We start from the raw sequence: 17,114 nt of genomic DNA on the forward strand, positions 1-17,114 counted from the left end.
GAATACACCGCTTGCCGGGATTGGCTCAGCGCGGTACATACAGTATCAGCACAGGGACGTTTTGTATGTAGCCGAAGCTGTTTATACCCGGCGTATAAGACGACCCCCGATTTTTGGGGGTTGTTTTTTAGTATAAAAAGTCGTCTTATACGCCGGAAAATACGGTAGACCCTTAGGTTCAGATCCTGTACGTGAGTTCTATGTGTGTGGATCCTTGCATCCTCGGGGAGTGTGTTGCAGGATCAGGGCCATAGTTTGAACAGGATAGAACAGTTTTACTCTTTTGGACTATAGGCTTCATGCTCTGCTTATTGCTAAAAATATTCAAAAAATGAATTGCAAAGACTAAAAAAAAATAAAAAAAAATTAAGGTTTCTTAGCTGACTGCTTCATGCCACTGAGATATTTAATTAAAAAATTCAATTTAAAATATACAGCTCAGTTTCCACCCCATTTTATGGATTATATTTTGGAGGTTTAACAATGCAAGTGTGTTAACAAAATGTGTGACTAGAAATTACTAATAAAATAGTGTCTAGATTAGTTCCAGTGGACTATGTATATAAAAAAGCTTGCTTGCCATATTTTCTTAATACCATTTTCTTCAAATACAAAGGGAGTCTTTTGAAGCAACAAGATAATATTGACTAAGTCAAAGAGTCTTATTGTAGAGTAGATTAAATAAATGTTTGTGAGACTTAAGAAACAAACAACAAAAATATTTCTCTTTCCAGAAACATTCCATCCTATTTTGATCATCAACAATAAAGCTGAAAACCACAATGACGCTATTGTGCCTGGAATGCCAAGTGTAGTCCAAGAAAAATGATGAGGCTAAATAATAAAAATGTCTTCTTTAGAGAAATGTTACATTTTTTTCCCAGTATTAAAATTCTGAAAATGTTTTGATGGTAATTTTTAATTAAAATCCTAACTGTGAGAACAAGTTTTCTTGACCAAATAATTGATATATAAGTAACTTTCTATTAAAACTTTGTTTTAATAACAAAATTAAGTGCTGCAGTGTAACACCGCAAGGTGGCTGCTGAATTGTTTCCCAGATACTCCAAATAGGGTTATTAAGTGTGACATACTAGAGAGTATCATGTGCTAGGTAAAATCAAGATTGAATCCCAAAGGTATGTTCTTAAACTGCATAATCAGATCCCCATTTTCAATACCATGTTTATACTTCAAAGAATAGGTGCTTATTTCAGTGATGATTTGTCATTAAAATTATGTCAAAATGTCTTAAAATGTTGTTGAAACTATAAAAACACTCACAACACACACAGGGCTAATTATGGGTGCCATCTGTTTATTTTTACAAAGCAAATTTTTTTTTAAGACCAGTGCGTCTTCTTGCTCTGATAAACCACAAGATTATTATAATGATTAACTGTTTTCCTTCAATTAGTGTACTTGAAGTAAGGAAGACAACTAGTTTGTTCATTGACCTTTTCCTGTGTCATAAAATGTATATTTTTTGACATCTCATGATAGAAATCATTGTGAAGTGCATTTTCTTAGGATATTTGACCCCTAGAACAAAAACATTTTATAATAAAAATGGCAGTTCTGTCATATTTTTTACTTGGGAAGTTGTAATGCTCTCATTGTGTGTATCACATGCTAATATAGTATGTGTCTTTGATTGTGTCTACATAGTAGGACCATAACCCATCTTCTTTGGGTGCTTTCATTTCACAAGTTTTCCACTCGTTAGAGATTGCTCTAAGTTAATAAACATTTTCAGTTTACAACCACATAAAAAACCACGTGTGTGTGCGTGCACGTAAGTTTGCACACGCATCCAGTCCGACCCAGCTTTAGTGTGAATGATGGGTATTCCCATGACAGCATCATCCAAAGCCGTTAGCAGCAATTTGCTGAGAGAGCAGAGTGACTCGACTGGTCCAGCCCAGCTATTGTGCCTGCTAAGCACTACACAGATAAGTCTGGAGGGAAAAAAACTGAAGGATCCATCTGCTCATTTCTGCTACACTGCGCTGATGTAAGATTACGCTAATCTGGTTGCTTGTCAGGACAGGTTAGTGAAAGCAGGCGAATGGGTGAGATTTAGGGTAGACTAGCTCTATGGAAAATCGTAAGCTGCTCCTGTACATGCCATGTTAAGTGTAGCAGAATGGGTTGATTATCAGCTACTTTGAGGATTTCAGTTAAAATACATTACATTGCTAGATTAAAAATGAGTCCTCCTTCTATATACTGCCAAACAAACAAGAAACTAACACATCTGCACCAAATACCATTATGTTGTAAAAAATAAAACATACTTCCATATTTTTTTGTAGTTTTGCTTTTACTCCTTGTGCTTAGTTATTGTATTTACAAATTGATTATTTTATTTAGGTTTTTTCAAAAGAAGATGGTTACTGGTGTGTGTGTGTGTGTGTGTGTGTGTGTGTGATTTTTGTTTGTTTTTCTTTTGATTTTGCTTGTCTCTTCAGTTTGGTTTGGTGAAGAAAGCCCAGAGTTGAAAATTAACCCTTGTCCCATTTTTGGCTGGTGATATCTTTGTTTATCTGTATTTGTTTATGATGGGTTTTTTTGGTTGTTTTTGTTACCTACTGACTGTCAGTTCTTGACCTTGCAGGTTGAACATCCCATCACAGAATGCATTACTGGCCTGGACCTAGTCCAAGAAATGATCCGTGTTGCTAAGGGTTACCCTCTCAGGCACAAACAAGCTGATATTCCCATCAACGGCTGGGCGGTTGAATGTCGAGTTTATGCTGAGGTAAAATAAGTGGTACGGCGTGGGAGGCTATATGTGGAGCGGTAATACCCAGGTGTAGATAGGCACCAAGGTGATGTCAAGGTTTATAATTTGAGATTTGTGATTTACTGTATGTAACACAACTGATTAAAGAAAGTTTTATGTGGATTTTTATGTTGTAATTCAAAAGAATAGCCTGAGATCAAAATTATTGCCACATAGGTTCGTCTAAAAATTTATCTCCTGCAAGTAGCCAATAATCATTTCAAAGGAAGTTCATGGCATATTTTCAGCCTAATTTAATATGATAATCGGGGTATATTTCATTTTCTTCTGAACTATTAACCAGTACTTCAGGTTTGCTCACCTCCACGTTTTTCTTAAACCTTTTGGCTTAAATATTTGGGTAAAATTTTGTAAGCTGCCAAACTTTTAGTGGTACTGAGACATTTGCTAATAGTTCAGGAAGGATGTTTGCTCTACATTTGCTTTATATGACCAATTTGGAAAGTGAATTTCAAAACCATAAGTACACAGTTACATTATGACTCTTCATAGTAATAGCAATAAAAAACAACAACAAAAAACAAAAAATCTGAATTAAAAAAATTCTCTTTTTAAGCATGACTAAGACTGGTATTGTAAGTAAACGAGTTATTAGCATTGTTTTTGATATTTGGAAATTTAGACTTGTCTATTGAATGAATGATATTCAGCTGTCTTCATTTTGTTTTCAGAATTTTAATACTATAGGCAGTCTTTAAAAAAAAAAAAATCAGCATCTTGGTATGTGTTTTCCCATTTGACTATTGCTGCTTTTATTGCCCAAGACATCTTAATTTCTCTTGTTCCTCTTTCTTTATTTTTCATGACACAGTAGTTTGTTGCTTGTTCACATAGAAAGTCAAAGGGAGTTGAGCTCCTAATTGCCCATTTTGCCTTTGAAAAACATCTTTTATGTCATCCCTCCCTTCCGCCCCCCACCCAAAAATACCAAAGCTTGAAGATGGCTGAAGAGTTGATACTATAAAGCAGGGGTCAGCAACCTCTGGCATGCGGCGGGCCAGGCAAGCACCCTGGCGGGCCAGGCCAGTTTGTTTACCTGCCGCGTCAGCAGGTTCGGCCGATCGCGGCTACCAATGGCTGCAGTTCACCGTCCCAGGCCAATGGTGGTGGTGAGAAGCAGCGCAGGTCGAGGGATGTACTGGCCGCAGCTTCCCGCCACCCCCATTGGCCTGCAGCGGCAAACCGTGGCCAGTGGGAGCCACAATCATCCGAACCAGCCGACATGGCAGGTAAACAAACTGGCCTGGCCCGCCAGGGTGCTTACCCTGGTGAGCCGCGTGCCAGAGGTTGCCAACCCCTGCTATAAAGACTTCACTAGGAAGAAATACTCTTTTCTGTTTTAATAATTGCATTTCAGAAAGATGAGGTTTTAATAAATATTCCAGTTCTTCAGTGGAAAAAGGGAAAATGCCCCGACAATAAGTAATTCTGGAAACAGAATGTTAATCAAAATAGAAGTGGTAGAAGCTGTTAATTTTGCAACTATTTAACCTTGTTTCCTATATGTAATGTCTCTAAATTAATGCTTTCTCATGTTTTACCTTCATTTCAGGATCCCTACAAATCTTTCGGTCTGCCATCTATTGGTAGATTGTCTCAATACCAAGAACCACTACATGTGTCCAATGTAAGTGACCTAGGCTCTTTTTGTAGGTGCTAAGAACTTCAAATCTTCACAGGTGCTTAGTCCCTCTGACAATCAGGCCCTTAGTTTCTCTCATTGTTAAAGGCGGTTAATACTATTATTTGTGCTAATTTAAGATAAGATGATTAAAAAAATACAGTGCTAACCAAATTGGACTATTAAGCTATAAAGTTTTCTTCTGTTTAATCCTTTCAAACAAGCCTCAAATATAAATATGCTGTAGAGCAAATAGCATAATCAGATGTTGAATTAACCCTTTAACTGCAAAGGACTGAATACTCCAAAGAGAAGCTGGACTGCTATTCAAATTTGCAGCCTTTAAAAAGCAAATGCCATTCGTTACAGTTGAAGTGATTATTAAACATATCCTTAACAAACAGGTTTTTGCTCCAATAAAAGAACAGGGACATCTCCTTTTTGTATAATCAAAGTAATAAGTAATAAATCCACTGTGTCAGCTGGTGGAAGGACAAGCCTATACCATCTGTAAATATGATTATTCAGTGTGATTACTTGAATGGAAAATAGTGAAAGATTACAGGAGGAATCCTAAATTTGGAGATGTTATTGGATATATGATTTATTTCACTTCTTAAATTGTTTTTGCCCATATGCTTTCTAAAGGGACCTGACCCTTTCTGGGCTCTAAGGCTTCATGCTGTGTTCAAAGCCTGAAAGCAGAAGAAAAAATTGTAAAGATTTAACAGGCATTATGTGACGTTAAATGGAAGATAAGAAAACAAGTATCATGGGATGTATCTAAACATTTTTTTAATGAAACAAAGAGTGTATTTAATAATTTATAGTGATTACTCTAGTGGTTGTTAGACATTTTTACCATGTTGTAATAGCTAACAGGATGTCAAACATTTTGCCCTTGCAAGTTTTTGCAATTTGCAATTTTCCAAACGTGAGACCTGTTGAAAGTACAAGTGATAATGGACAAACTATACCCCCTACAGTCTTTGTCCCACCAAATCTTTCTTCAATTAATGTTGCAGCAGGAGTTTTATGTAATAACATTTGCGCTTGTGAGCCATCCATAGAAAGAAAAAACAATTAAAATGCCTTAAATGTTCTGCTTACTGCTGTTATTTGCTTGTGTGAATGTTGCATGTCAGCTAAATGGACCACGGAACAGATAAAGTGATTGGGTGCAGGAGAGTGCACACCAAGCTTTGTCTATCATTATTGCTGGGAGCAATCAAATTGATGCCAGCAGGACAGTAGACGCGTTGACAGCTGTAATTATGTATCTCCATGGTGATCACTTTTGGCCTGTCATGGAGGCCCACAAGTCCCCTCCCTTGCAAGCATTTAATCAGATTGGGCTGTCACTTGTCAGGTAGACAGGGCGGGCTGGGAGTTGTGCTTAGGGGGAGAGGTGAATTGAAAATGAAGGGTGGGAGATGGCTGATAGCTTCACATGGCCCATCGTGGTACTGAAGAAAGAAATTTTAATTATGCTGGAGGCTTCAGAGAAATGGTTTGAGGATCTCATACAGAGTAGCTGGGCTGTTTTCTTTCTGTTTACTCTTGTTGTCTTATTAAAAAAAATCTGTTCTATTTTTATTTAGCAAACCATATTTTTGGTCTGTTCTTCTGTAGCAGCAGAAAATGTGCAATACTGGAGCTTAATTTGTCTTCTGAGGATGTCACATAATTAAGAATAAAATTGATTTGACTGAAGAATTTGGATATTATATTGAAGCTATTGGTGCTTCGCCATTTCTTTTATAAATTCCTGTTTTCAAAAGATAAGTTGTCTAAAAATTTGCTCTGAGCTAAAAATTTGGCATAGAAAGTCTCAGGAGTGGCATCTTACAAATGTGATTTTAAATTAGTTTGGTTGTTTTTCAAATTAAAGGAGGTAGGGGTGTGTGGATGGGTGGGTGGATAGGGGAAGTAGAAAAGTGACTAGGAAAGTTAGGAAGACGGGTCATTGGGGAAATGTTTTTCCTATGCTCTAAGAATTCTATACTGGGGTTGAGATTATAATAACTTTTAAATGTACCAGCTGCTAGTTCAGAGTATGATTTTTAGGGTTAGTGAGTATTCAATTTTTAAAAGAAATAAGTATCATCAAGATTATGACAATAGAAACTTATTACTCTTGCACGTTGTAACAAACTGACTGTGTTTCAGTTGGCATTAAGATTTGAAGAGCTCCGAAGCCATTCTTCGCTAATGTGATCAGCAATCCATTCTTTAAGGGTGCTGATTGTGACATAGTCTGTGGGAGTGAGCCTCCCAGCTCAGGTCAACAGAGTTGGGCTAATGGGGCTTATGCTAGAGCTCTCAAAATAGCTGTGAAGACAGCACGTTGAAGCTGGGGTTAGAGCTTTGGCTCTGAAGCCTAGGGAAGGTGGAGTAGGTCTGTCTGTCTCTTACACCCCAGTATTGCAGTGAACTGTGTATGGGTGGAACTCTGGGTGCATAAGTTAGTAGGAGTTCATGCTGGCAAAGTGGTGTGCCAGTGCACTGTTCATTGCAGGATTGGAGCTATAGGTTATGAGGAGAGGCTGAGGGAACTGGGCCTGTTTAGTCTGCAGAAGAGAAGAGTGAGGGGAGATTTGATAGCAGCCTTCAACTACCTGAAGCGGGGTTCCAAAGGGGATGGAGCTAGACTGTCCTCAATGGTGGCAGATGACAGAACAAGGAGTAATGGTCTCAAGTTGCAGTGAGGGAGGCCTAGGTTGGATATTAGGAAAAACTATTTCACTAGGTAGGTGGTGGAATCTCCTTAGAGGTTTTTAAGGCTCAGTTTGACAAAGCTCTGGCTGGGATGATTTTAATTGGGGTTGGACTAGATGACCTCCTGAGGTCTCTTCCAACCCTAATCTTTTATGATTCTATGTTTTCCTAGAGCACCTAACATTATAATGTAGTAATACACAATTGCACCACAGTACACCACTGGAGCTGTTTGGGCTGTGAAAGGATCTTGACTTGTATACTCCCTGTAGTATTTTTTTAAATACTGAGAAAAGGAAAAACATTAAGAAAAAGTAATGCTAATAAGTATTACTATTATCTATCAAGATAAACACACTAGAGCAGGGATCTTTAAAATAAAGGTTTCTGTTATATCCAATTTTGCACACTATAGTTTACAGGATCACCTATTGTTATCAGCCCCCTGATATACCTAAGCACAACAGAGAGAATTGAAGATGGTAAAATTATTTCCTTTCTGCTATCAGTTTGTCATTTTTATATAGCTTTCCTGTGTTTATTTTATGAAGAATAAATTTTAGAAGGAATGAAAGCTTTTATTATATACCAACTGGCCCCAGGTACTTTTTTCATAATTTTATGAAATTATAAAGCAAATTTTCAAGAACCTTTTTTTAGTTCCTTGTTTTTCAGTATATTTGAATTTTTAAATTAGTGTGGATATATCCAAGTACATTACGTATAAGTTTTTGTGTATACAGTATATACGGTGGAAGCATTGTTTAGTGTACTAAGCATGTAATGGGGAGCCAGGAAGTTCTGTTTTCTAATCCTGGATCTTCCACTAACAGCCAATCACTGAATTTCTTTTGGCCAAAATTAGTACCGGCATAAACAGTGCCTACTCCTATTTACTTCAGGAACAGTTGCATCTGCTTATTTCACATCTGAATTTGGCCCTTCTTCATATGTTTTCTCATTGTAAAATTGGGATAATAATATTTGTATACCTCACAGAGGTGTTGTAAGGATTAATTACTTTACATGTGTTTGTTGCTTTGGAAATGAAAAGTGCTATATAAATGCCATGCATTATTAGAATATGTACACAGGTATGCTTCATGTTATATATGTTTACGTACTGTGCAGTACAAGAAGCAATATTCTGCCTATAGGGAACAGTCTTGACTGGCAGTTGGATGGACTAGATATCTTAATAGTTCTTTCCATCTCTGTGTATGGATGTATTCATTCGTGTATGTATGTACCTGTACAGAGAGGAAGGATGGCTTAATAGTTATAAGAATGGGAATCAGGAAGTCTGAATTTCCTGCTACATATTTCCTTTGTGACCTTGCTATGCCTCATCATCTGTAAAATGGGGATAATAATGCCATTTACCTCACAGTTCTGTTGTAGGGCTAACTAATTATTTATAAAGCATCTTGATTTTTTATAATGAAGGTGCTGTTGAACTGCAAATACAAATATATTATGTGTGTATATTAATAAATATTCAATTAAAGTGTTTAAAAAATAAAATGATCATTAAACCCATGTTAGGATGTAGTTCTCATTGAAGAAAGAGAATAAAGCTACTGGGATATCTTTTAGGTTATTTAGATAATAAAGTCATCATCCTGTCCTCATGTGTATTCTTTAGACAAGAGGTTCTACATGTGGTCCCTTGGTAATTGCCTAAATTAAAATATTAAAGGCCTAACAGCCGTTGTGTTGACCTTTTTTTTTTGCCTTCCTGCAATCAGATGAGCTGCTGTTTATTAGAAAGATTCCTTCCCACAGGTGGAGATTGAAAGTGAGTTTCTAGGTCCCACTTGCCACCCCCTTTACAATGCAAAATATCAAAGCCCTGGTGTTTAAGCAACTTCAATTGGATTCCTCTGTCCTTAAGATCACTGGGATGCATTTATCAGTCTTGAATTACTTTGATTAAAAAAACACTAAAGTGCTTTAGATTCCAAAGTTCAACAGCAACAATTTAATAAATATTTATTTCTCAGAAATTGCTCATTTTAAAAGTTTTATATGGCTAACCTCAATGTCACACTGATGAAATCAAACTGAGAGATGAAAACAAGAATCAGCAATATACTAACTGACTTGTTGGCTGGTTAACAGCAATCAGTTTCTTCAAAAGAAATTTTTGAACTTGTGCTATTTTTTTCCTATGAAAATTGCGGAATCAGAGCTTTAATTGAGGCTGTGTCCTTACAAAGCAAAGCCATGGAAAAAGCTGTGTAAACATTAAACAGCCAGGGGAACAGCAGCAACAGAAAAAAAATGTTTTACAGTGGAGAGGGTGAGGCAGAAAAGGAAAGTGTTACAGACATGAAAGCTACAAGCCTAGTATTCCTATAGAGCTGATAAGCAGAGCTCCAAAGTTCCTGCTGAATGAGCCTTAGTTGTGTCCCCACTGGAGCCCTCAGAAGGGCTATAGTGTGGGGCACAAGGGATGTGATTACATACATACTCAGAAAGGATGCGATTACAAGGGGCATCTTTCATGCCAGGTGTCAGTTGGAGGAATAATTGCAAGTGTATTTTATTGCAGTAATTAAGTCAGCATTGGTTGCATTGAGAGTTCAGATTTAGAGTTGTATAAACCACTATAAATTGATAGTGATCAAAAGCCAAATCTGTTTGCTCTGGATTTTACAAGAAAAAAGTGATTTTGACTAACAGTGCAAGTTTGCATTCAATCTTTAAAAAAAAAAAAAAAAAAAAAAAAAAAAAAGAGTAATTCATAGGTATTTTTCCCACAAGGGGGAAGTGGGAGGGGATTTTCTAGCCCTTGGTGAAAAGAATATTTTATCTTCTCATGAAACTTGTCAAGTTTAAAAGTATGAGATGTATGTCTTCTATGAGGTCAAAACTTGGTTTTTGTTCCACTGTGAAATTATATTTGCTCCTTTTTTTATTTTTTGAAGGTACGTGTTGACAGTGGCATACAAGAAGGAAGTGATATTAGCATTTATTATGATCCCATGATCTCAAAAGTGAGTTGATTTTTTTTTAATGTTCTAATATATAAAATACTAGTTTTAGATACAAAATTTTTAAATGAAGAGATATTTTTTAGTAATGAGCCAATATTTCAAAGCTGCTGGATGTGATATGCATAAAGGAAACATGAGAGAAAAGAGGCTATATTGAAAAGGAAGCTTAATATGGAAGAAAATTTATAAATATGTCTGATCTCACAGAAATTAATTCACCCTTTTACTTGTTTTTTATTGTTCTTGTTATGTATTCTGATTTCTAAAAGCATATTAAACAACGGCCTACAGTCTCACAGATTTATCCCACGTCAATCTGTTTGATTTTTCTGAGAAATTACAGGGCCGTAATCCCTGACAAAAAATGTTAAATAGGAGTTAAAGTTTGAGAGTACATTGCAGTTATTTAAGGGTAAAATTGCTACAAGGACATTATAGTTAGTGATTTAAAACACCAAGAATTAAATTTACATGAAAACAAAATCTTAAGAAATACGGAAATTCACAGTGAGAGTTCCTGATCTTTAATCGAATTTTTTGTGTGACTCTAAAAAGAATAGAGAGCCAGATATAGATATGCTTAACTCATATAAAGAAAAAAACCTGATCTTCTGTATCTGGATGCCAGAGGGTTGAGAGGCCTCTCTCTTGTTTTGGGGAAGTGCTCCAGTAGACAGACAGTAATATGTGCAAAATGATTTCTGTAAATGGAATATCTAAACATATGATTTGTGAAGTTTTTTTAAAGAAAATTATATTTCAGAAATTAAAACTGAATTTTTATAGCTGACTTAAATACCTTTGTTTTTAGCTAATTACATATGGCTCTGATAGAGCTGAAGCATTGCAAAGAATGGAAGAGGCTCTGGACAATTATGTAATTCGAGGTAACTACGGAAATTTGGGTTCCTAGCGTGGTAGGCTGGCATCTATTTCAAGAAAACAGCTTGAAAATGTAGTAATTAGCAAATTGAGTAAAGTTCCTGCTTATTAAGTGCAAATTAAACCAGGAAAAGCTTGTGTTAATTAAGCTGAGAAGATACATCAAATCTAAAGAGACTTCATTTTTTCCTGCAGCATTTTTAGTTGAAAGTAATTAGTTAAATAATTTAATTTAATTACTTTAAAAAACTGATAAGAGCTCTCGCAAACTCATGGTAGATCCTGCATTTATTACCCTGTGAAATTCAAAGGCAAGTATATTGTAATTATTCATTGTACTTTAGTAGATCTACTGTGTTCTTATAGTACCACATGCCCGTGTGTTGAGTTTTTTCATTCTAAAGGGTTGTGTTAGCACTGGGAGAATACCAGGGCATATAAATGTGGACAATATTTAGAACCTGAGATGATGATGATGATAATGATGATGATGATAAACATCTCTTTCAGCTCTCTTCCCAGGCCTACCTGTGAGAATCAGATGTTTTTCTTAAGCTCTTTATAGAACTTGGATGAGTCTTCCATAATGAATCTTGAGTCTTTTCCCCTCTAAGCTCTGGAGAAGGTCTTTGTTTCTCCTCTGAGTTAAAAAGAGAATACAGGGAGAAACAGTGTCTTGTTTCTTGGGAATTTTGTTCCACTCTCCAACCCCTGAAGACCACCAGAGAGAGAGAGAGAGGCTATGTGGGGAGAGCCACCAGAATGATGGCTTAGGTTACCTTTTTGGGAGTGTGGCTGAGAAAAGGAGTTAATATGCTCTATATCCTTTTTAGTTGTATCCCTATGGACATCGGTGATGCCTATCTATAAGTGGGCCAATAAAAAATATGACGTTCTGGTTATGGAGACAGAATTTCTTTTCTCCCATCCTTCCCCAACCTCATCGTCATCGACGTGGTAAACTCTTGGGGCTGTCAGTACCAAATGAGTTCCATCCTGTGATAGGGATTGGAAGTGCTTAGAACTCTTCGGGAGGAAAGCCTATTCCTTGGCCTTGCTACAATTTTGAATAGCAAATTATTGAGCCTTAACGACAAAATATGACTGTCAATTATTCAGAACTCAACAACTTTATTGATCAGCTTCCAGAGTCGCAGCATGACCACTTCAAAGCTATCATCCAGGAAGGACAGCTAGTAGCCAAAACAGTGCTACAGTCTGCCCTCGATGCAGCCAACACAGCGGCTTGGTCCATCTCCATGGTGATGGTTATGTGATATGCATCGTGGTTACACCTTTTGGGCTTCCCTAAAGAGGTGCAGTCGACTATCAAAAGACCTTCCTTTTGAAGGCACTAAGCACTTTGCAGAGAAGATGGACACCTCTCTCCATATCCTTGAAGATTCAAGGGCCGCTGTCTGCTCATTAGTGATGTACACACCTGGACAAAAGTGAAATTTAGTCCACAGACCCAACACAAATCACGCACCTCTCAATATCCGACTCAGCACTTTTATGAACTTCAGAGGCCATCCACCTCCAAACACCAATTATGATACGTTGATCGAGGTGTCGATAGACAACTCCCCTCACATGCTACAGCTGACCAGTGTCTCCTATCCCATTTGGCCACTGTCTTGTCATGATCTGCAGCACCTGGGAATGCATAACATCAGGTCAATGGGTTTTGGAAATTGTTCACAAAGGATATTCCATCCACTTTACCTCCCTCCCCTGCCCACAACCTCTTCCCTGTTCCTCTTCTGAAACCCTTCTCAAGAGAGTATACTATGACAAGAAATAGATCGCCTCCTTCAGTTAGGAGCCATAGAACCAGTACCTCAACATCTATGAGGCAAAGGTTTTTACTCTCGTTATTTCCTAATACCCGAGAGAAAGAGAGGTTGGAGACTCATACTAGACCTCAGAGCACTCAACAAGTTTGTTAAAGGTCAAAAATTCAAGATGGTCACTCTAGTAACGATTATTCCAGCATTGGAACGTGGAGATTGGTTTTCAGCCCGTGACCTTCAGGACGCCTATTTCCTCAGATTTACCCTAGGACAAAACCATTACCAATACAGTGTACTCCTCTTTGGGCTATCATCAGCTTCAGGAGTATTTTCCAAGGTTGCCTCAGTAGTGGCTGCTCACTTACACTCCCAGGGGATCATGATCTACCCCTACCTGGACAATTGTCTCCTCAGAGCCCGATCCTTCAAAGAGGCTCACCAGGTTACCAAAACCGTGATAGACTTATTCATGGAACTGGGCCTGCGGATCAATGCCTAGAAATCAACCCTCACTGTAGTACAGTGCTTGGAATTCATAAGAGTCGACCTCAGCTCATTACGGGCCAAAGGACTCCTACTTCAGCACAGGTTCCTCTCTTTGGCCACACTCATAGACACTGTACAAAACAGCCCCCAAATATCAGCCAGATAGATCAACTCTAGGGGCATATGGCAGTGGGCACAGCGGTAGTACCAATGCCTGGCTTCACGTGTGATGTCTCCAGATGTGGTTCAGTTCAGCTTACAGACCAAACAGAGACAGGCTAGACAAACCCATCCCTGGATTAGTGGAAAGACCCAGAAAATGTTTTCAAAGAGATCCCCTTTTCGCAAACTTCCCTGTTGTTGCTTCTCATCACCATGCATCTTTCATAGGATGGGGTGCACATCTAAATGACCTTACAACACAAGGCAAGTGGTCGTCCATGGAGAATATCCCTTCACATCAGCCTTCTCAAGCTCAGGGCAGTCCGGAATGCCTGTGCCCATTTCCTCCCACCGATCAAGGGAACACACATGAGAGTCCTAACAGACAATATAGCATGTATGTATTACATAAATCGACAAGGAGGAGCCAGGTTGCCTTCCCTCTGTGCAGAAGCAATAAGGCTATGGAACTAGTGCATCTCCCACAATATTACATTATCAGTGACTTACCTTCCAGGCACACAAACCTTGGCCATGACCTATTCAGATGCTGGGGGACACGGACCTGTTCACTACTCATCTGAACAAGAAATGTCCATGCTACTGTTCCAGAGCGGGGATGGGGCAACACTCTGTATGATGCTCCTCTTCTTCCCTGGGACGAGAGCCTTCTTTGTGCCTTTTCTCCATTTCCCCTACAGTCTAAAATCCTGTCGAAAATAAAAAGAGAAGGAGCACATGTCATATTGATTACGCCCACTTAGTCAAGACAGACTTGTTACCGTCACCTGTCACAGCTCGTGACGTGCCCACCGATCTCTCTCCAGTCCACTCCCTATCTCCTTTTGCAGGACAAAGGCTGCATTCTGCATTCCAACCTGGGGATTCTCCGCTTCAAGATTTGGCTCCTTCATGGTTCCAATGCATAGAGAGCTCGGGCTCGAAGGAAGTACAGAGGTATTACTACATAGCAGAATGTCCTCAACATGCTGTACTTACCTGCTAAAATGGTTCAGGTTTCAGATTTGGTGTAATTCCCAACAAATCTCTCTGTCATCTGCAACTCTTGCAAAGATCCTAGACTATGTACTGACTCTTAAAAAAAAGTCAGGACTATCTCTTAGTTTACTCAGGGTCCACCTAGCAGGTATAGCAGCCTTCCACTGACAAGTAGAATACTCAGTGCTATCACACCGAACCGCTGAACGATTTCTTAGGGGTATTGTAAAATTTTTTTCCACAGCCCTGCATCCCACTCCTACATGGGATCTAAACCTGGTATTGAAAGGCCTGACTAGACCTCCCTTTGAACCCCATGGCCACCTGTTCGCTTACATCCCTGTCAGTGAAAACGTCTTCCTGATAGCAATCACCTCGGCTAGGAGAATAGGAGAAATAGCGGCTCTGATGGCCCATCCGTCCTACACAGTATTCTTTTGGGACAAGGTCATGCTTAGGCTACACCCAAAACTCATACCTAAGGTAACCTCCCCATTCCACATGAACCAAGTGATTCACATTCTGACTTTTTACCCCAGGCCTCACTGTGACAACAGGGAAGCTATATTACATGCACCAGATGTCAGGAGAGACCTAGCTTTTTACCTGGATAGGAGGAAGTTTTTCGGGAAGTCTCCTAAGCTTTTCCTCTCTATTGCGGAAAGATTCAAGGGCTCAGCAATATCAGCCCAGAGACTTTCCAAGTGAGTCTCGAACTTTACCAGATGTTACCAAGTTTGTAATGTGACCCCTCCAGATGACATTCGTACACACTCCACCAGGTTAATCTCCTCATCTGTCACATTCCTCAAGGATGTCCCTATCTCACAGATCTGTAGAGCAGTGGCAAGATTATCTGTCCACACTTTCGCAGAACACTGTGCAATCACTGGGGACTCCACCTGCGATATCATCTTTGGCTCCGTAGTCCTGTCATTTGTAACAGACCTGACTCTGAAGTCCCCACACTCCAGAAGGGGTAATGCTCAGAAGCCACCTACAGTGGAGCACCCATAGGGACACTACTCGAAGGAGAAGAAGAAGAAGTTATTCACCTGGTGCAGTAATGATGGTTCTTCGAGATGTGTCCCCCTCTGGGTGCTCCACAACCCACCCTTCTCTCCTCTGCTTTGGAGTTCTTGTCAGTGACTCTGCGTTGGGCAGAGAACTGAGAGCGGGTAACTGCGCACACTTGCTAGTCTTGTGGCATGTGCAGGCCTAACGGACACTGCTTCCAAAGTTCTCCGATCAGCAGCACAGGGACGCAAGCGCACCTATAGTGGTGCACCCATAGGGACATCTCGAAGAACCATTGTTACTGCACAAGGTGAGTAACTACTTCTTCATGGGGCAGTTAGAGTGTAATACATTAGAGTGCTATACAATTTACATCCTTGTAGATCTCACTGCTGTACTGTATAGACAAGCCTTTTGAAGTTAAATCTTGGTCCAAATGCTATCAATAGGAAAAACTCACACTGACTTCAGATGGGACTGGTATTTGGCCCCCAGCAGCACATCATCTGTTAATTATCTCATACTGTGTTCCACAAAATGTTTAAAAATAAAACAAAAAAAATCTGATACTTGGGTTTTTGGGTGCTGTGAGCAATATACTTCATATTAATGATATATCCTGTCATTTATAATACATCACATCACGTAATGCTCATGTGAGTCAGTTTTTAGCATAGACTCATAGAATCTCAGGGTTGGAAGGGACCTCAGGAGGTCATCTAGTCCAACCCCCTGCTCAAAGCAGGACCAAACCCAACTAAATCATCCCAGCCAGGGCTTTGTCAAGCCTGACCTTAAAAACCTCTAAGGTTTTAACCAACATAGCACAGCATGATGTCATGGTGATGTGGGGGGAGGGATAGCTCAGTGGTTTGAGCATTGTCATGCTAAACCCAGGGTTGTGAGTTCAGTCCTTGAGGGGGCCACTTAGAGATCCAGGCAAAAATCAGTACTTGGTCTTGGTAGTGAAGGCAGGGGGCTGGACTCAATGACCTTTCAGGGTCCCTTCCAGTTCTATGAGATAGGTATATCTCCATATATTAAATATTATGTACATTAAATTTAGGGATTAAATGGAAATCAGCAGATATTTTTGCATTGAGTACTTATTATTCACATAGCTAGTGCATAATCTGTAATGAAACCAGTGGCAGAAATAAAGGATATAATATAGAGCAAGTGGTATGCATCAGCTGCTGAAAATCCTGGTTTGCAGGTCTCCCCAAATTATTTTCAATAATGGTGCAGTTAATTGACACACACTGGTTCTTTTTAACGTACATGTGTATCTATAACCCAGCAAAAACCAGGACATTTAAATTTCCGTCTGACATCATGTAAATGATCACACCCAGTCTGTAATAAACCAATGCAAGTGCCAGACCACTTTGATGGTGACTGTCCATGAATTAGTAACCTACGTGTAAAGTTCACTAAATGAAACATGATCAGACCTAACTACCTAGTAGCAGACATTTTAGTTAAAAGTTTCTGAGCTCAAGCTTAGAGTTTGTGTTTCTGACCTCTCCCTTCTTTACAGGTTTACTCAGTTCCCATAAGAAAAAGACATGACAAAAGCAGAACTAAGGGGAAAAAAATCAGTTTTATTTATCCACAGTATGTGAGGAAAA

At 39.0% G+C, this 17,114-nt stretch overlaps 1 protein-coding gene across 7 annotated transcripts in view; it reads left to right on the forward strand.

Moving 5' to 3' along the window:
• PCCA (propionyl-CoA carboxylase subunit alpha) overlaps positions 1-17,114 on the forward strand; it is a 414,132-nt gene that overhangs the window by 194,479 nt on the left and 202,539 nt on the right. For all 7 annotated transcript variants that reach the window (XM_039502573.1, XM_039502579.1, XM_039502605.1 and 4 more), the window contains 4 exons: positions 2,618-2,761; positions 4,359-4,433; positions 10,076-10,144; positions 10,956-11,031. In XM_039502573.1, coding sequence (XP_039358507.1) covers positions 2,618-2,761; positions 4,359-4,433; positions 10,076-10,144; positions 10,956-11,031 — 364 coding nt within the window. The remainder of the gene's footprint in view (positions 1-2,617; positions 2,762-4,358; positions 4,434-10,075; positions 10,145-10,955; positions 11,032-17,114) is intronic.

This window comes from Mauremys reevesii, linkage group 1, assembly GCF_016161935.1.
Source record: "Mauremys reevesii isolate NIE-2019 linkage group 1, ASM1616193v1, whole genome shotgun sequence".
Taxonomy (NCBI): Eukaryota; Metazoa; Chordata; order Testudines; family Geoemydidae; genus Mauremys; species Mauremys reevesii.